Source organism: Corvus moneduloides, chromosome 9, assembly GCF_009650955.1.
Source record: "Corvus moneduloides isolate bCorMon1 chromosome 9, bCorMon1.pri, whole genome shotgun sequence".
Taxonomy (NCBI): domain Eukaryota; kingdom Metazoa; phylum Chordata; class Aves; order Passeriformes; family Corvidae; genus Corvus; species Corvus moneduloides.
Window position 1 is genome coordinate 32,560,269 of NC_045484.1, and position 20,294 is coordinate 32,580,562.

Here is a 20,294-nt window from a genome sequence, read left to right on the forward strand (position 1 = left end):
GTTTGCTTTAGACCAAAAGTCAAAGCATGAGAAAAATAGGATGTAGCCTCAAACTAGATACCAGTTTGAGTTTTCTAACTGATCTTGTTCCTGTGATTCTTTGGCAACATGCGTTTTCCAGAAATCCCTGCTTACCTTAGTTTCTAGGGAAAGCGAGGGTTAAAGTGAGTGTTTAAAGGAAGTCAGTATTACCATGTTTTACCTCACTTCAGCAATCCATAGTGCAATATATATGAAAGATCAAGCCTATGAACTACTTCCTTAGTATTATCAATAAGTTTGCCAATTGCAAGAACAATCACTAACCATGGTAACTAACTTCTACTTGGACCTACCAGAATGACTTTCACTATAGAAAAATACAGCACATGGAAGTACTACATGCTAAGGACACTGCTTCTTATAATATATCGTAATATCAAGACCAACAGATTTCTTTTTTGATTTTAAATGTTATCATGATTGGACAGTCTGAACAGTAAGTCTCCTTGATAGGGCCCCCGATTGTTTGCCATTGTGACTCCAAGAGACGACAGTTTCAGAGTGGTATTTTACAGAAATCTGCGAGGTAATGCAACATAATACTTTGTGTGCAGGGTTATTAAACTGAAAACAAAGTGCCACCTATATACCAAAAAATGTATTTGTTATTATCAAGATGCTTAAGGAAATCAATACTGTACAGGGTGCTCTGGCACGAAAGCAACCCAGAGTAAACTTAATGAAATTTAAAGACATCTGAAAAACAAACGCTAGCTATCTCCATGAACCTTAAAGCTAACCTTACACTTCTCAAAGTATTAAATTTGAATACTAAAGCACGGAAATACCCTATCACAGAGCCAATAGTGAAAAAGAAGAAGTTGTTATATTTTCATACAGTCTGCTAGAATGGTCACCAGACATCTGTAAGGAATGGATAAGTGATTTCTGACTTCCTCTTTCCATGATTTGCAGGGTATTACTGAAAAGAAAAACGTACAGTACTTACAAAAAGCAGAGGAAAAGCGTGTCGACACAGCATTGCATAGACGCTGAAGAACCCGTGTGCAACTAAGGTAGGAGCCATGATGGACGGTCTACAAAAAACAAAACCACAATAAACCCCCAAATTTTTTTCGGCACCAGTGTGGTAGTATTAACACAACTCAGAAGCCTAGTCTGCTAAGCAAATTTAGAAGAATTTAATGTCAGCTCACTATTTCTACCAAAGATTACTACTGCTGTGGACAGGGATCACAGGTTCAAGAACACTGCATTCTAACATGTAGTAGCTGCTAGTCCTTCCAGCAGGAAATAGTTTCGAACTGCAACTATTTTAACCTCTGAGGAGAATATATGCCAAGAATATTCTGAACTCCTTCAAGAACCACTCGGCCTGGGACGTTTCTGAAGTTTAAGGGGTTTCTACAAAAGGAGGAAGAGATGCATTGCAAGGTCTTCTTCCATTAGAAGCCATACTGTCATCAGTGTCTTGGTGTCCTGGGAAGTCTGAGATGTGAAACCTAATTTTTGCTGAAGATTCAGAGTCAGCTGCAGTGTGACTTTTGCCTGAAGGATCCCAAGGACTGGAGTGCAGCTGATCAGTCCTCACTTGAGTGGATACTATGCCACTGGGAAGCTGACCAAAGAAGCTGTTACCAGACCATGTCCTGAGTTTTTCTGAGCACCTCGAACTGCCCAAGTATTCAGGAGATTAAATGGTTGCCTTACCAACAATGGTACCCAGTAGTAATTTAACATTGGTACTTCCTGTGCAAGAGACTGGTATTTCTCTGTGTGAAGAAAAAGAACGCGAAGAACACCTGCAAGAAGCACAGGCAATTAGTGATTCCCATGCTAGCTCTGGTTTCCCAGGATCCAAAGAACCGGGTAAGAACCAGACAACAGATCCAAGGCTAGTTTTCAATAAAAGTTTGTAAACAATACATTCCTCCAATACAAATTATCTATCAGAACAGATATGTAAAGGTAATAAATTAACCATAAAGATATTCATGAGCCCAGAACTACTTTAATGAGTTGTTTTGTTTCACCCATTCTACTGAATTTAACAGCAAAAAGTAATAAATAATGTAATTCTACAGTGGATGACAAAATATTTAGATCAGCTCTGGGTACTAGTTTACCTTTGATTAAAATATAATGAAATTAGTTAACTTGAAAGTAGACAGAATGCAAAATACAGTTATTTGTAAAAATAGTTTTTTGAAACTGCTGCCGATTTGGAAAAACTGCAACAGAAACACTGCCAACTTGAATTTCTGGAAGTGCTTTAATTTAAAAAAAAAGAACACTTTTCTGTCACAGAAAACCATGAATAGTCTACTTAATATTTACTGATAACTAAGAAGACCCTATAAGGATGCTAGAAATATTCTATTTCTTTTACTATAGCTTATAGCTATAATGGCTTGAAATACAGCAGAGCTTCAGGACCATTCCTGGCAGACCTGTACCACCAGCATCTTGTAGGCAGTTGTCTGTTACCAGGTGAATCTCATTGCAATTTTGTTCAGTTCTTCTGAAAGGAGAACTGACTGTGGCTGACTTATTGGATGTGAATTTGGTTTGATTCAACTATAATGCTGTGGCCACACAGAAGTCCTTGCAACAGCCACACATGCAAGAGCTGTAAAAGCAATTATGGAAAAGATACTGGTCAAGGCAAACCAGGTGCTGGGCAGGGGGGGGAAGTGGAAAAAAAAAGAAAAAAAGGTTTTTAGTTCAATCTAGCACCAGAAACACAGGAACAGATTTCCAAATAGTTAGCCCAATGAGAACCTCCAGCTGCTAACTAAGCATATATTAATATGGCAGGCATGCTTTTGTATACCAGAATAAAGAACATACAATTCAGAAAAAAAATCTACTAGCTTACCTACACCACCAGCAACAAGGATTTTCCCCAGGAATAGAAGAAAGTCTGTAACTTTGTCCAGAACTGCAACCCTGTTTATCAAAGGACAAATGATACATAATCATCACAAACCCGACATTTGTATTCTTTCTCCTTAAATCTATGGATCATTGCAAAACATGACCAGAAGCTGTCTTCTGCTGGTTTTACAGGCTGACAACACAGCACCACAGATAGGCAGTGCTGAGATGGGTGTTGCTACAGCGTAATCTCAGGAGGCCAAAAAAGCACTGAGCCTTTGTTGAGTAGGCCTTAATGTAGCAATGCTGCTACAAAGACTGACCGATGGAAGACTGTTTGTTGCTCAAGATGGTTTAAAAAAAAAAAAATCAACCAACCCAAAGCTTCAAAATAGTTTTATTTCAGCCTTTCTTCTAGGGGCACAGATAAGCCAGGCCAGAACAGGTGAAGTACACATCAAAACAAAAAGCAGTATTTATGTAGATTGCTGGTAGGCCTCCTTTTCACTTGGTCCTATCCAGCCACCTTTAATGACCCAATAACGTGCCAAATCTACTATTTTAAGATATCACGGTACAACACTGAAGGCGGAAGACGTCAAAGCAGGAAGATAATCACAGATGAAAAGAAGCAGACAGAAAAGCTGACAAAAAATCTTGCAGGCTTTCATCGAAAGCACAGCAGGGAGTTCCTGCTCAATGTCCTCCCAGACTGCCTAATCAGAAATTGCAGGTAAATAATGGGATGAAAAATGAACTTTGTAATCATCACCCTCTTGACAGAACTGAAGGCCACATTACCATTATGGATATGGTAACTATACAGTACTGCCTACTGCAAAAAATAACGTTAAGAACTACTAAAGAGACAAATCATCATTAGCCTGTCAGAATTCAGATTCAGCAAAATACACAAGATAAAAACATCTTTATTTGAAACAATAGAATTATATGCCTAGCTTTTAACTACTGTTCTTACTGATTAAGAGCAAAATCATAAAGGGCAGAGAGGCAATATTCTGTAAGGAAAAAAAAGGCAGCTTCTCTTTCTATTGCACAGGCATTACACAGTAGGACATCACTGTCCTGATATTAGTGCAGGGGTAACACAGTGAAGGTATTCCATTCTCCCACCTCCAATTCTTTCCTCTTCTTCTTAAGCATTATTTCTATTTCCTCTTTCAGCCTTCCCCTCCATTTCTCTTCTCCTTCCAGTCCTTCACTTAATGATTTCAACCACCTAACCAGTTTTTACTGTGTCTCTTGCTTGGTAATTAGATTTTACGTCATCGGTTGGACTAGATGATCTTAAAGGTCTTTTCCAACCTAGTTAATTCTGTGATTCTCTGTGCTATTGCATCAATATGGCCTGCTCCTAAGTTATTCTCCCATTAGTTTTTGGTCTTACAGTAGCAAGGAGGAGCCAGGAGCAATGAAGGAAAGTACTGATGAGAACCAGGAGTTTTGGCAGCACACTTGGTAGTGGAGAAAAGGGCGAGGAAATTTCCAAGCATCAGAGGTGATCTGGGTATGTTAAAGACAATCTTTTTGAAAGGAAAGTATTTTGTCTTCTTTACTTCCACTCTCCAACACCTCCTAAGATTTCTGAATGAATCTGAAAAATTAGGATTTTTCTACTTTCCTTTTTCTCAGACCAAGTGGACCAGAGCTCAAAAAACAAACATTATGGCAGATGATGGGCACCCCACTCCCATGTATCCGCAGATCTCCTCTCAGAGGCTCCACTTGTTTCTTGGAGGCATTATTACAATGTACTTAGGTATTACTTAGGAATTTACAGGAGCAATCACAACAAAACCATGAGATTACATCAACTCTGCCTAGGTTACTGTACTGGCCAGCCTGCTGTTACACACTGAGTGTAAGAAGTGAGGGCCATGTCTGAGGACACAAGTAGCAATCAATATTTGGAAGAGATACGGGAGAGGAAAGAAGCGTGTCCACAAAGTGCAATAGCAGGAACTCCCGACATTTCCAAGGACTGGGAGACAGTCCCTTACCTCACCACATTTCGCATGAGCAAAAAGAATGCTTCCTTTGCCGAGGTGCAGAAGTTTTTACCATATATGGCAATCTGCAAAGTATAGTAGCTGTTAAGTATTTTAAATAATTAGGATACCTCCTCATATGCCAGGATCTTACTGCATGCAACGCATAGTTCCCCCTAATATGCGGCCTTGAAACTCAGATGAACATAAAACACTTTCCTCTGTCACCTGCTTACTTATCATGCTTCCCATCAGGCTGGGACAGAATATTATCCATCTTTCCCCTTCAAATCACCTTGATTTGAATGATGAATAGATGAGCATGCTACCCTTGTGATCTCACAGGTAGTAGGACTCAGTACTTAGTCTGCAAGCAGAGCAAAAAAAGGTACTTGTTGAGGGATTCTTCTACCTTTGCTAGTTACTTACACTAGATTTATACTGAGTGGAAAAGAATAGGCACTTGTAGAAACTGAAGTGAGCTGACCCCTGTAGCTATCTCCTTGGACCTGATGCTGCTTTCACCGAAGAAGAAATCGGGCATAAAGTAAAGCAGCTAAAGTTATTCAGGAACAAAACCATTTCTTCCTGGAATAGTGTCCACCAGGGTAAGATACACTAGAAACAGCTCTCAGCTCAGACAGTTTATAGACTGTAAAGAAGATTGTAAAAAAACCCACTTCCTCTTCAAGATGCCAATAATTTGAAACATCAATTGCATCTACACAGGTTGTAAATGGACCCATTACAGCCACCTTCTTTGAGGCAAGAAGTCTGTGACCATACCATTCAATCACTGAAATTGCTTCAAGCCAAAACATCCAAGGCTGAAATCTGTGTATGTAATTTAATATTAAGATTTCTAACTTGTCCTTATCTGGAAGCTAAGGGAGGCTTATTTGAGAGAAGTACCACTGCTGCTGCTAGTAGAATTTGTGCTTTTAACTTCCAGGTGGAAATACAATTATCACATGCCTTCTGACCTCCTTATTCAAATATCAACTCCAAACAGAAGTGTCATCAACATGCAATAATGAAATAAGCTAATATTCCTGTTGAAATCAGGATGTCAGTTATGGAATTACAGGGGGAGTTAACCAGTTATGCCATCCCTTCCCACTTATTTTGGGGGTGAGGGTGATAAACAAAGACAGGAATAAAAAGAGGCTGAAATTAGAAGGGAAAAAAAATTTTACTTTTTCATGGTAGAATCACATGCATGTACTGAAAACTCCCACAAATCCCATTATTTATTCAGCAGATTCAAGTACTGCTGGCCTTCTGATCAACTAGTAGTGTCTAGGATATTTCAGTGTCCTAGATAGGGAGACCACATGCAGACATGGCACATACCATGATGTAGGCATTTCTGTTTATAAATTTTAAGAATTTTTCCAAACACCAGAAACAGCACTTGAGGCAGCAGAGCAGAAATCTAGTGAAGGAGTTCTGAGTACCTGAAAAGAGCAGGAGAGAGTACATCATATGTAGAACTCATGCACAGTCTTCAGAATGTAGAAAGCTATTCAGAGGAACGTCTTAAATTGTGACATTATTTCTTTATTACTAGGTATGGACTCTCAACTAAATTTAGCTCACTAGCTTTCAATTAGATCAGACTCTATCCCATCTGAACTTTGCATTAAGTTCCCAAGAACATAGACTCAGTTTGAGCGAATCAACACAAATTTACTGGCTTCAAAAGAAACTACAATGGATAATGTGGAATTAATCTCTTTTCATTGCTAAAAAACAGCTTGGGAAAGTAAGAAAATAATTTAGCAAGGAAAGTCTTAACAACTCAGAGCAGATTCATAAATCTCACCTTTCAGTTTGTGATCCAGGTACTCCAGTATTACTCTAATAAGCTGGACAATTGCAAGAATTAAGGCTCCAAATGCCAGCGAACCTGTATGGTATCTAAAACCAAATATTTGATTGTTATGTCACACGTAGGCATATGTACACGGATATATGTATGCACATATGTATGTATATACAAATAAAACCAGAAGTGGAGGAAGGTCCATTAGTGGGAATTACATAAAACTAATAGACCTTCATCCTGATCCACCACAGAGGAACAGGATGAAGCCATTGGTGCTGTTGGTGTTTGTGAGTGCTGTGTCTGTCTCTGTACACATGTGTTGTATACATGTATTTAGTGTGTGTGTGTCTGCTGGAGTACTTGCTCAGTGTTACAACTGGTTGGACGTAGAGGCAGGGAGCTGCAGCAGCTTTGGTGCTGTAGGGCTACAGGATTCAGCCTTCCCCTAATAACTACATCTTCCCAATTGTGCTGGTTTTGGATGGACTAGAGTTAGTTTTTTTCATAGTAGCTAGTGCTATGTTTTGGATTTTTGACCGGGACAGTGATGATAACACACCCATGTTTTAGCCACTGTTGAGCAGCACTTGTACAGCACCAAGGGCTGCTCTGCTCCTCACCCTGCCCCACTGGTGAGCAGGTTGGGGGTACATGAGGAGCTGGGAGGGGACATGGCCAGGATAGCTGACCCCAAATGACCCCAGGGATACCTCACACCATAGCGTGTGGTTCTCAGCAGGACCAGCTGGTGGAAGAAGGGGTAAGAGGGAGAGCATTTGAGTTGCGGAGTTTGTCTTCTCAAGTCACTGCCTATACATGAAGAAGCCCTGCCGTACTGGGGATAGTTGAACACATGCCTGCCCTGTGGGAAATGGGGAATGAATTCCTTGCTTTGCTTTTCTTGTGCATGCAGCTTTCTTTTACCTATTAAACTGTCTTCATCTCAGCCCACGTGTCAGCCAAGATTAAACCATAATGCTGACTAATCATTTTCATCTGATATTCTAAGACTGGCTTCCTAACATTACACGCACAAGGCTCACATCCAGCTCCCCAGTCTTACCGTATTGCTCGTCCAAATGAAGAGAAGAGTGGCCACAGTGGAATATCAGCTGGTTTTCGATAGGCCCAGTAATAAGAGGCCAAAGGCACCAGCAAGGGTACACTGACCCGTGCAATTGGCAAAGTTCACCAGCCAGAGAAAGACAAAGGCATTGGCTAACTGGAAGATGAAGATGTACTTATGGTACAGGCTTCTCCTCCATAAAACGCAAAAGTACACTGAGCACCTGGGCAGAATTTAGTCACGTTGGTTGTGTTAAAAAGTCTAAATAGAAAGAGAAATAAACAACACAATCATAAGCAATGAATTCTATGTACACAGCCTCTGAAGTTTAGCAGGTTAATACAAATACAACTCTGCTTGATGTTTCATTAGCTCATTCAAAACTGCAACACTATGTAACCTGTTTACATATTTAAGGATTCATATCAAAGACTTATGCAGTCTTATGCAAAGACTTAACTTAAAGTAGGTGTCGGCAAATGGGGCTGTTCACCACATATCTGAAACCTGAATAAATGGAATTTGAATTTCAGGAATCTACTTTTAAGACATATAAATGCTTTGTTAGAGAAAATCTGCTCAATTAAAAATATATATATATTTATTTGAAAACCAGAGGCCAAATCAGATGTTCAGGGTAAATCACTAACAGTTGAAATGAAAAACTGAGCTATACAATTTAATACAAACAGTGGATGTGGACACAACTTAGCTTATGTATCTCAGAGTATTAAAAAAAGGATTAATCTTTACATTGAATTACTTTTTCCCTATTTCTAGTGTTCATTTCATGTATTTGCTTGGTTTGGAACATGAAATGAAACCAGATCAATTCTAATTCCTTTCTTTTGTAGTGTTTAAACATCAGCAGGGTGTGCATCACCACTGCAGTACAATGGAATTTCCTGGGCATCAGTTTCTGCTCATTGCCTCTTGTCCCACAAAGCAGAGTCTGGTCCATGCTCTGCCCCTTCCCTGCAGATGCTGACAGACAGGGATGAGGGCCGCTCTCAGATGCGTCTCCTCTCAAGGCTGAACAGCCCCAAGCTCCCTCAGCCTTTCCTGGTCAGGGAGATGCTCCAGTCTCCCATCATCATCTCCACAGCCTCTGCTGAACCTGCTGCAGGAGCTCCATGTCCCTCTTGTCCTGAGGAGCCCAGACCTGGACACAGCACTCCAGAAGTGCCTCACAGGACTGAGCAGAGGGGCAGGATCACCTCCCTGACCCGCTGGAAATGCTCTTCCTGAAGCACCTCTTGGCCCTCAGCACAAACTGCTGGCTCAGGGACAGCTTGTCATCTACCAGGATCCCCAGGTCCTTTTCCCCAGACCTGCCCTCCAGCAGGTCACCTGCAGCCTGTGCTGGTGCATGGGGTTATTTTCCCCCTGGTGCATAACCTTCGATAAATATTTCTAGTTTTTAAAGAATCCTTCAATTCAAATCCACAGTTGAGTAAAAACATTTGACCAAAGGCAAAATTAAAAAAAAAAAAAATACAAAACTCAAAAAAACATTTTTTTGGAGCTTCATAAAGGTAATTACTGTGCCAGAAGAAGCTAAGCTTCTGCTTCAAATCATGACTAGTCCTGAGCAAGTCTGAGGCGCAGCTTTCAAAGTTTACCACTGCCTATAGAAGACCAAAAACAGACTCCTCACAAATTCAAGAACACCTTTCCAATAAAATTGTATTTCTGTCTCTTCCTTTCTCATCCTGTAAATCAGTTAACAGTTACAAAACAGTTTCACAAAAAAACTAGTTTATGTCTGTAAAACAAAGGAGTGTTACCTGATCACTAGGTAATATTTTCGGATTTAACACAGGGACTCATTATGTAAAATATGCACTTTTTTTACTAGCATAGCATTAACAGTGATTAAGAAATGCAATTTGTATAGCTCTCACTATAGGTAAATATTTGTGACACTTACCTCCGGGTCACAAGTCAGGTTTGCATACTTGCACAGCGTTTGATTAGCCATTACTTTATACACAGGTTCTCCTGATGTGGCCAGAAAACTGAATGAAGTATTTTAAGGAGGAATCACAGAACTGTGGGTTTTGAGCAACTTAGGATTCTGCAGTGGGTAACTCTGCAGAACTCAACTCTAAAGAACTTCAACTCTAAAGAAATTGTGTAGATAACAGAAAAACTGCTCTTGCTCTGCAGAGATGTTATCTGAAGGGTTGACAGACAAGACTGAGTACTCTCATTACTTAGAGAACTAAGGCAAACTCATACCTGGAGCTGGAAGGGGCAGGGGGCATAATCTTGAAAACTGTCCCCATTTCTCCTCCACATCTATCTTTCACAAGGCAGACTATGCAGTAGTTCTTGTATTTTAGCAGAAATAGATACAGAACGTAAGGATGAATTAACACTGTCCTGAACAGCAACAACTGATTCTCTTTGCATATGAAATAACAACTGGTTTTCAAATAGCAGTTTTCCCTTTTTTAAATCCTTACCGGATCCTTGCTGTTCAGGAGCAAACAGTGGTTGCTGTTAGGCAATTCAGAGAAGATAGTGCACTGTATATTCTCTCACTTCTTTCTCATGTTTCTGAACAAAACACACACAGAACCCACTCCACCTCCAGTTAACTAAGAAACCATTAACATCACGCCTATAGAGCACACAGCACATTAAAGACCATATTCACTTTTTGCTGAGGGCCCTTTTCATCCCCCAGAGTCAGCCTCATGCAGTACACGAGGCCTTGTATGATCCCCATGCCTTGGCCTGAATTTTAGTCCAGGTCTTTCTGATTTGAATAAAAGCACTGTCCGATTTGTACATCACACGTAGATGTGCAGTGCGGAAGACTGCATCAGAAGAGTAAATGCTAAGTGACCAAACAGCCCTCTTAATATTGGTTTAATTAACGTGAAATAGCAGAAAATCATCTAGTCTTCCAAACCAGAAGACTTGCTCCAGATAGGTACACAGACAGAAGGATACACAGCTGTCACAGCCCAGTAGGAAATACAAATTGCAATGAGTAAGAAGGTGACGATTGGGTAGAACAGTGTAGACATTATATAGCCAATTGCCCTATAAAAGAAACAAAACATATCAATAAGCCACAACAATTTCAGAAACAAGGATTTTATCAGCCCTCTTCTAGCAATTTTACTTTGAGATCCTTGTTGACAGTCATAGCATAAGCTAGTGCTGGGATCTCAGAATACTGCAGGATTTTTTTTCTTATGTCTTCAAACCTTCACTTTGCCATTTCTACCACTCCACTTTTACCAATGGTACTACAGTGGACTTTATTAATTTGCCATGTTCCAGCCTCTCTTCTACTTTCTCCTTCTTCATGACTGCTTCAGAGATCCATCTCTTTCCAGGTTATTAACTGATTTCCATGACATCTCCTTGCTGACTGCTGCAGACATTACCCTTTATGTCCTTATCCCACTCTGCTCATCCTGCGTTCTTCCTTCACTCCTACAGACCTGAAACTACCTTGTTCTATTTTGTATTTGACAACTCTGTTCCCAGCAACTTTCCTGTCTTAAGTGCTAGCTATTTGGGGGCAGAGATAGTCAACTTGTCTTTGCAATGCCAGGACAGACTTACACCTTCCTGCGACTATGTGACTTTCCTTGCATGTGCCATAGATAAGAGGTGCTCACCTTGGACTACTGGCAGGCAAAACGAGTAATTGCCTTTTTCTGTTGACAGCTTAGACACCTTCTTTTAATATCAAGGAGTATGTAGACTGATATTCTACTGCTAATCCTTGTGGCTAGAATGTGACTAGTGACTAGCAGGAACTTGAGCATGCCAGTTCCCACTCTGCCAGGGGCTCCTTCTCTGTAAGTGGGAGTTGATACCACCCCTCTTGGTAAACTGGCTGCTGCTATCCCGCAAGTGAACACCGCCAGCTGGGTGTCTCACTGGATGGGAATTCAGAGAGTACGTGCTTTGTTCACTGAAGCTTACAGGTTGGCTCTCTTTACATGCCTGTAAGCTACGTCTTCCTGGTATTCTAAATTTTCTGTGGTTCTGTAAGCTTAACACAAGCCTTTTTGTCTAGTACTATTTCCTATGACTTATGGCACTTCTTATGCTATTGGTTTTATAGGATGCAGTTCCCAGAATGCAAAAGGAGAAGAATTTAGTCAGTTTCTAAGGGCAAAGTAGTAAATGCTGGGGGGAATGCAAGGAAACTCTGCAATGCAGAGGTTATGAGCAAAACATCGATTCTTGTCTTGAGTCCAGAGACAAAAAAGTCCATTACGAGTCAGACAGGAGGACACAGCCTTATGCTGTCTGAGAAATAATCACAACAAATTAGCTGTGTTCAGCAATTATTGGTAGGCCTCTTAGTTACCACTAAGACCATGACCTATTATTCCAACAAACTGATTAACAACTGTTGTTTCTAACTATGGATTTCAAGTCAATTACTGGCATTATAACTGTAATATTTTTGAAAATGTAGCTAAAAGGTACTGAAAAACATAATTTTATTTCCAGTCATTAGCACCTTACTTCTCATCTACCTAAATACAGGGCATGGTCTGTTAGGTTTACGGTAATTACATACAGTGTTTCATCTCGCCCGTTACGCATGAGAGCAAAAAGTTCATCTTCAAGTGACTACTCAGCAAGAAGTTTATGAACTTTCTAAAATCCTTCCACCTGTCAAGCTTGTGAACAAAGGTTTCGAAGAATGTTAAAAGTGTTCCTGGATTTTAATGAACAGGAATTAAAGAGTATAATTTAGTGCTGCCTAAATTAATTGCTATGCTCTAATTGCACAGTAGCATAAGACAGGAAATAGATACCTGGCTAAATGCAGAACTTCAGTATTTCTTAATCCCATCACAAAAATCCCAAATCCTGATTCCCAGGAACCACAATGTCAACAGAGATGGCAGAAAACCACAAGCAAGTGCATATGGACGAACTCAGAGCTAACTCTATGTCCTCTAAGAAGAGAGCCTTGCTTTCACGGCCTATGAGACTGTAGCCTATTTGCAATGAAATCCAAGGGCCTGATGTTTTAAGTCAGTCAGTTTTAAATCCATTTATCTTTTGTAATATTCCCATAAGGAAAAAAAAAAAAACAAACCAAAAAACCTAAGTGTTCACACTCTGTAAAACAGGAACCACTGTGAACAAAGCCTATGCAGATTTCAGGAAACACACAATGAAGAGGCCCCTTAGGCCTTCAACTCTCATATCCTGCTCTGCTTTCTTCTTTACTGAGAGCTGAAAAGAAATACCTTAGACTGCACCCTCTTACAATGTCTGGTCACAGAAGTCTCCTTTTCTCTCTGCAGGTTTATGCCTATCCACACAGAAGTTTGATTGAAGCCAGTAGAATCTCCTAGTCTTTCCTAAATAGAAGCCACAGCCAAAACAACACCAATCCTCTACCACTAGTATATGACTCCAGAGACAATCCAACGATAGAGTGAAGTTGGCACTTATAGGTCCCAAGCTCCTGTTAACAGTATACCACACTTAGCTTTTCTGCTGAGACACCTTCATGCACTGAGGATATATGGTAACATCAACAGTGTATGTATTCTTAAGGCAAGAAGTGGAGAGATAAGAAATACCTTACTTAAAAGAGAAAGCTCTTTTAAGCACAACCTCATTAAGAGGTAACTGGCATTCCTTATATTACCTGTTTGGTTTAACAAATGCAGTGTTGTATTTTAACCCCCAACTTTCTGCTCTTGGTAGTGTAAGACGGAGCTCAAGAAGAGTGTACTCTAGGGATCATTTAACAAAATTCAACATATATTAAAATCAGGCAAACGTACCTACTACCTTCCTTCAGCAGTGCAATAGCAATCCGGATCCGATTTCTTAGGAAGATCAGCATCAGTATGATAATGACCTCAACACCACAAAGTATTATCACTGTAAAGAAACAAACAAAGAAATTATCAAGAACCAAACCAATATGCTGCCTCTGTAATTTTTTTCCTTGTAATTTGAACCATTGTTCATGAACTCTGTAAAATTCTCTGCTTGAGCAGTTCTTTCTCCAACTGCACCTGCCAAACTTAATCCCATTTCATAGGTTTCTAAGTCCAATTGTAAAAAAATTCTGTATGCAGAGAGTTAGTCAGAATGTGTACAACCCTGATATTAGCATTTATATTTTTAACAGAAAAATAGAACATATAATTCTCAGACAAAGATAAAAATTTACTTCAATGTAACTGCGGTATCTAGCCTTAGATACAGTTCATCCTTTACATATTCTACTTTTCATTAAAAAGCATTTTGCTCGTACTACAAGCATTTGTTCATACTATACTGTTGTTCATTTGTAGTATTTAGATAATAAAAAATAGGAGATGAAGAGTCAAGTTTTTCATGGAGAGTGCATTTTTCAGATCTATATTGTTCTAAAATTTCGATGTACCAAAATCAATAGGTTTGTTTGAGTATTAACCCGGCATGAGCTCCTTTCAACTCATTTGAGTTTAAAAAAAAAAAAAGAGAGAGTAAGGACAGTTCTGGACAAACTACTTCCACTTTCCAGTTGTGCTGCTGGAATCATGCTCTGATATTAGAGAGCTGAGAGCTCTTAGTTATAAGCAGTATTTAAATCGTAACTCTGATGTCAGTAGAGTCTGCTTCTGTTTGATTCCTATTTGTGTTGGTTCAACACCTACTTCTGTGGTAGAAAGTAAGAAAATTCTGTGAACTTCATCTAGAGAAGACGGAGTCTTTAATGCCTGAAGCACACATCCTGTGACTCTGAGACACACCCGTTTATTTTTGGTGCTTCAGATCATTAGACAACACTTAAACCAGCCCAGTAGGGGCAGGTTGTTGTATGCAGCAGGACCTGTCTCCTCCAGCTGAAACCAAGAAGTTCTGTGGAGGGAGAGAAAGACAGAAGGGACAGTACCCTTAAGAATCCCAAAACTTATATTAAGGTTTGCAAAGGAACATGAGATTTGGCTTTAGGTCCCACAGCTTAGACACAGTCTCAGAGTATCAGACCCAATAGTCACAGATGATGCTGAATTGCAGTCCCAAGTATTACCCTTGGCAACAGAACTGCAGGTGGCAAGTGACTACTGTGGTGCTCAGAGCCATAGACCTTGTTCAGAACGAAGTTTTTATTAAACACATTTCAATCCCATTTTCCCAAGAAGGAATATACAAACAGGTTTCTTTAAAGTTGGTCTCATTCCAGCTTGGCTCTTAGGTTAATGTACTCGTCCGAAACATTAAGAAAAAGGCAAGCAACATCAGTACATGGTGAGTTCTAGACTAGGACTCTATGTTTTCTTCAAGGATATATAACGATTTACTTTGCTGGGTGATTCTGGAAAAGCAATTTAATTGCTGAGTACCTCAATTTATTCATGTGAAAGTGACACTAAACTCTATATAAACTATATACTGGCTGCTAAGAATCAGGCAGGGGAAGAGCTTGAAGAGTCACAAGAAAAAAAACCATAATACAGTCCTAATATTCTCTAGGGAGAGCACACCAAAAAGCTCTGCCCCAACAATATATAGAAGATGCCTCATAAGCTCAATGATCCAACACAGAGGTGAACAAAGGCACAAAGAAGATAAACGAGATTTAAGCAGCAAACTACTGTTCTAATAATTTAGCTACCAATAGGGAGAGGCAGTGTTTTCGGTTATGACCCATTCATCACCAGTTAAGAGTCTGCATGTCTTCTAATAGAGCAGTAACAGGAGTGCAAGTAATATTTGACAGGTATTTCTTCTCTCTTCTGCCCCTCCTTTATTGGGGAGGAATGTGTATGCTGCAGGCTGTCTTGTTCCAGTAGGATTTTGTTTAAAATACACTGTCCTTGTAAGAGAAGGCAATGGAGCATTTCTGAAAATAAAGGTCACGAAATTTGCTACAGTTCATTCCACAGTCTTAGATCAGACTCCAAGAAAATTCAGTGACATGAATGTAAACTGACGGGAGACCTCACTGTGGTCTTCAATATCCTCACAAGGGGAAGTAGATGGGCAGGTACTGATCTCTTCATTCTTGTGACCAGTGACAGGACTCGAGGGAACAGCTGGAGCTGGGTCAGGGGGGTTTAGGTGGGAGATCAGGAGAAGGTTCTTCCCCCAGAGTCAGGCACTGAACAGGCTCCCCAGGGAATGATCATGGCTCTGAGGCTGCCAGAGCTCAAGGAACGTTTGGACAATACTCTCAGGCACAAGGTGGGATTGTTGGGGTGTCCTGTGCAGGGCTAGGAACTGGACTTGATGATCCTGAAGGGCCACTTCCAACTCAGCATATTTTATGGTTCTAAGATACAAGGAAGTGCAGTTATTAATGTGACTTATTAATGTCATTTCTGGGGCTCTCAAATAGGGGGGAAAAATAATCTGAGAGAAAAGTACCCTTCCTTATGCAACTTCACCATCACTAACTTAATTATCACCTTCTGCTTTCCCCATGATGAAGACTGAACACACAGGAAGTAGAATGCTAATAACAAAAGATTTTTTTTCACTCTTACCACTAGTGTAATTGCATTATTTCCCTTTACAAATATAGTAGTCTCCTTGAAAAAAGCACATTTTTACACAATACAAAGGAAGGGAATTCTGCTTTCTTCTCTGAGCAACATGTGTAGAGGAGGAGATTTACCAAGGCAGAAAGTGTATCAAGACACTGATTGATTTTCCTGAATATCCATTAACAGATACCAAATTTAAAGGGCACTTACTAAATGCTAACCATGTTTGCCTCAGTTGCAGGTACACTTTGAAGTCTGTCTGGAATCCAATATCATAAACAGTGAGGTCAGATCCAGGTATTCCTTTAAGATGATCATACTCCCAGTAACAATGCCAGATGCCTTTTAAAAAACAATCAATATAACAGGAGTGTGTCTGAAGAATGCAAAGACAAATTTAAAAAAAAATCTTACAAGCCAAGTGTTTTGCTTTTGTATAAGCCTGTCAGGTAAGCAAAACCCAAAAATGCATCACTATGAGACTAGTCAGTCATGATATCACATATATGAGAAAGAAATACCAGTACAGGTGATCACAGACTAAGCATACTGTGCATAGATAATGCAGGTTACTACATCCACTGCTAAGTATCAGCACAGCTGGATTCTTACTATATTTTGCTGCCGTTTATGTCCTCACTTAACTGTGGCTAAAACTAGGCATTAATTCACCCAATTGTAGCATTTAATTGAAGTAACTACTGTTTTTCCTTGCCCAAACTTAAGCAATAAGAAAAAATAGTCTCAGAGGCTAGAAAATTACACCTACCATAACCTATAATTCCAATCACACCAAAGATGAAAATCCAGAAGAGAACCCCAGCTGTGAACCTCAATAGCACAAGAAAGAGCAGACTCAGCATCATTGCAATGAACAGCCCACTAGAAAGTGAAGAAACAGAAACACAGGGAAAACAAGTGTGAGAATCTATTCACTTTCCTGTTACTCCAAATGAGGGTCACTTCATCTCACGTAAGAGAATGATTTTTAAAAATGTATTTCAAAATCTTCATTATGAAATACATTCTCATAGCTGTTATCTGCCATTACAAACAAACGGCTTATATATGATGATCTCACAGGGCAGAGCCTGAAATGTTTATGTGCACTAGGTTCTCAGGCTGATTGAATGGGATTAATATAATGCCTTTTTTGTCCCTTACACCAGCTGAAAAACTCACTGTCTTTTTCAGGCCATGGTCTAATCTACAGTACAGAAAGTTAAATAGGAGGAATACCTATGTGTGGGGAAGTTGCTGGTTTAAGTCCTCCACTGAAAATCCCTGCTTGCAAAGAAACAATGTTAGTAAACAACATTCTAGGAGCTTCCTAGAAAGAAAAAAGAATTAAATTTAGGAGGAAAACCATGAAGAGGTTAGTAGGACATAATTTCTACTCATCACCGCTTCTACTAATCAGAAGAGGAAATGATCAGGGCATTACGATGCATGGAAAGAAACTGTTAAAAGCCTTTCTATGGAGCTCCTAGGAAAGACATCTACAGTGCCTTCTCTTCATTAATATAATATAATATAATATAATAATATATTTGTTTTCATTTCACTCCTAGAAAGCAAGTCAGAAAGGAAAAAATTACTGCAAAAAGCTTTTTTACTCCATAAGGCTTTCTAAACCATTATGAATAAAGCAAAATGAATATTAGTCCCATCAAACAAATATCCAGCTCAGGTGCTTCAAAGAACATTTAATGTCTCACTATTTTTAGTAGGTGTTACATCAGAATTTTTTATTAGTACAGACTCAAAAAAATTTAAAGCCCCTTCTTGCCTGTGCTCAGTAACTTTTCTTCTGAATGTTCCCAGCTTATTTAGCCAATAACCAAAGCTAAAAAATGGGACAGCCTGATCATAAAAAATCAAAAGCAGATGTTTTGGGCAAACTAAGCCAGATGTGCAGAAGGACAATACAAAAATAACATCAGCTTATTTAGTTAAACCTTTGTAAGCTTGCCTTAAGTCCTACCCCTTTAAAGGCTTCCTAACCTGATGTACTTTCCCTGTCTGAATGACTTACTGAAATTCAGGATGTATTCCTCAAGAAAAGTTGTTGTTTTGGAGTTCCATCTTGAAAGCAGTAAATTATCTTTATCTAAAGTTATCTTCAGCTATATGCGAGTCCTAGTAACACCAAAACTGAGTACACAGTAGCAACTGTCTTCAACAGACTAGTTCCCTTAAACTGAGGCTTGAAGCCGTAGTTCTTTTGGGGTATGCTAAAAAGACTACAGCAATTCCGTATTTAAATTTTAATCCAGCCTCCCTTCACTGTTAAGCCTTCACTGTCATCACCCAAATTCTGGAACTTAAATATATTTGTCCAGAAATAATTTGATCTATGCTATCATTTGGTGAAAAGTGAGAAGAAAATTCTATCCAACTACTTTAAAGTAGCAACGCTTCCTTACAAAAAAAATATCGCATTTGAAATGTGGAAACTTGCTTCAATATTTAGAATTGCTGTTCAAAAAAATTGTCAGTTCCCTGTCCTATGTGTTCAGTGGTATCCTCCTTTGAAAGAATTCTGTACCATAAGCCTGGTTTCAGTAAGAGACAGAGAGACCCAAGCGTGCTGAGTATCTGTCAGTCTCCTGCCACTAAACATTGTGAGCAGAGTATCAGACTATGAGAAAGCTGTCTTTCCACCAGTGACTGAATACCTTTAAAAGCTGACAACTTGCGTTTCTGAACTGACTAAATCTCCAAATTATTATCTAACGTATGTATTAATAGTCACGGATTTGCATTCAGGATTGACTAATGTAGTATGCTTAACATGTGCATGTTACAGGTTCTCACCTGGAGACGACTTCTGCTCCTGTTTAAAAAGATCAACACCCTGGGCCATTAAAACCAATATTAATGGGCCAGGAATTCACAAATACTTACATATTCGCTTCAGCAAAGTAGCTACTTCTTCTGTTTCAGTGCTGCATTTTAATTAAGTGGTGATTAATGAATATCAATTACAATATAAGGTTAATACTGTTCAGTAATTTTGGTTCTTGATGCCTGCTGCATTGGATTTGTGGATTTATATTGGCCTTTGGGATTTGAATGGATTTAACTGTATATTTCTTGCACAAATTTAGAAACTATCTGTTTTATATATATATACTAGTGACACTGCGACTGGCTTGAAAGTCACTTAATTAAGATTTTTCAGTTTTGGAATTACCACACACATGGGTCCTGCAAAGGAACACAGCACCATCTAATTTTCTGTCTGGCAGGACATTAAAAAGCTATTCCAGATCAACTGACACTCTGTGTATGTATGCTGTACTATCCTTACCTCACGCACAGAACCATAACAACCTTACTATCATGCGATAAAAGAAAATTACAGTTCCTCCTTGAGTTTTTAAGTAGGACTTGTACCAAACACATACATGATCTATGTTTTTATTCCCTGCACACTCCAAAAAGAGTTTGGAAACACTAAAAATACCAAAAAAACCCCTTACATTAAAATCCAATACCAAGAAATGGCATAGTCTTCAAAAATTTTCATTCCAACTGATCTTGCATCCAGGACATTATTGATGCCACTGAGAAAAGACAAATCAAAGAAAAGGTTGCTTCAGAAAAAGAAAAGGAGAATTTATTTAGACAACAAACAGGATCAGTGAAAGAATTTGAAATATCTTTGCTAGCGATAAGAGTATATTACAATTTTTTAGCTCCAGTTCTGTCACTGAGCCAACATCAATCACATTTAGAGCAAAGAAAAAAACTGCATAAGAATGTCTCTATCAGTCCTGAAAAAAAATTTATTAAAAAGGCTTTATTGTCAGAATTGCTTATTATGTCACAAGACAAGTGTATACTATCAATATCTGCAATGTACCAAGGGACAAACACTTGTGATCTAGAACTGCTAATAGCACAGAACCAGAAAGCAGGTCAGTGAAGCAACTTCATGGAACTGTTTTCCTATCCTGCAGAGTGCTTGCCCATATAATTGTTTTCTGAAGAATAGCCCAATACATTAATTACTTTTTACCAAA

General features: G+C 39.2%; 1 protein-coding gene across 1 annotated transcript in view; it reads right to left on the minus strand.

Annotated features, from left to right (window-relative positions):
- The window catches only part of SLC44A5 (solute carrier family 44 member 5), a 71,408-nt gene that overhangs the window by 5,976 nt on the left and 45,138 nt on the right, over positions 1 to 20,294 (minus strand). The window contains 17 exon segments of the mRNA XM_032117206.1: positions 988 to 1,020; positions 1,022 to 1,057; positions 1,059 to 1,079; positions 1,714 to 1,805; positions 2,882 to 2,952; positions 4,902 to 4,975; positions 6,243 to 6,346; positions 6,715 to 6,809; positions 7,781 to 7,860; positions 7,862 to 7,968; positions 7,971 to 8,044; positions 9,688 to 9,801; positions 10,745 to 10,837; positions 13,570 to 13,669; positions 16,477 to 16,608; positions 17,036 to 17,148; positions 19,752 to 19,835. Of these exon segments, the coding sequence (XP_031973097.1) occupies positions 988 to 1,020; positions 1,022 to 1,057; positions 1,059 to 1,079; positions 1,714 to 1,805; positions 2,882 to 2,952; positions 4,902 to 4,975; positions 6,243 to 6,346; positions 6,715 to 6,809; positions 7,781 to 7,860; positions 7,862 to 7,968; positions 7,971 to 8,044; positions 9,688 to 9,801; positions 10,745 to 10,837; positions 13,570 to 13,669; positions 16,477 to 16,608; positions 17,036 to 17,148; positions 19,752 to 19,835 (1,423 nt within the window).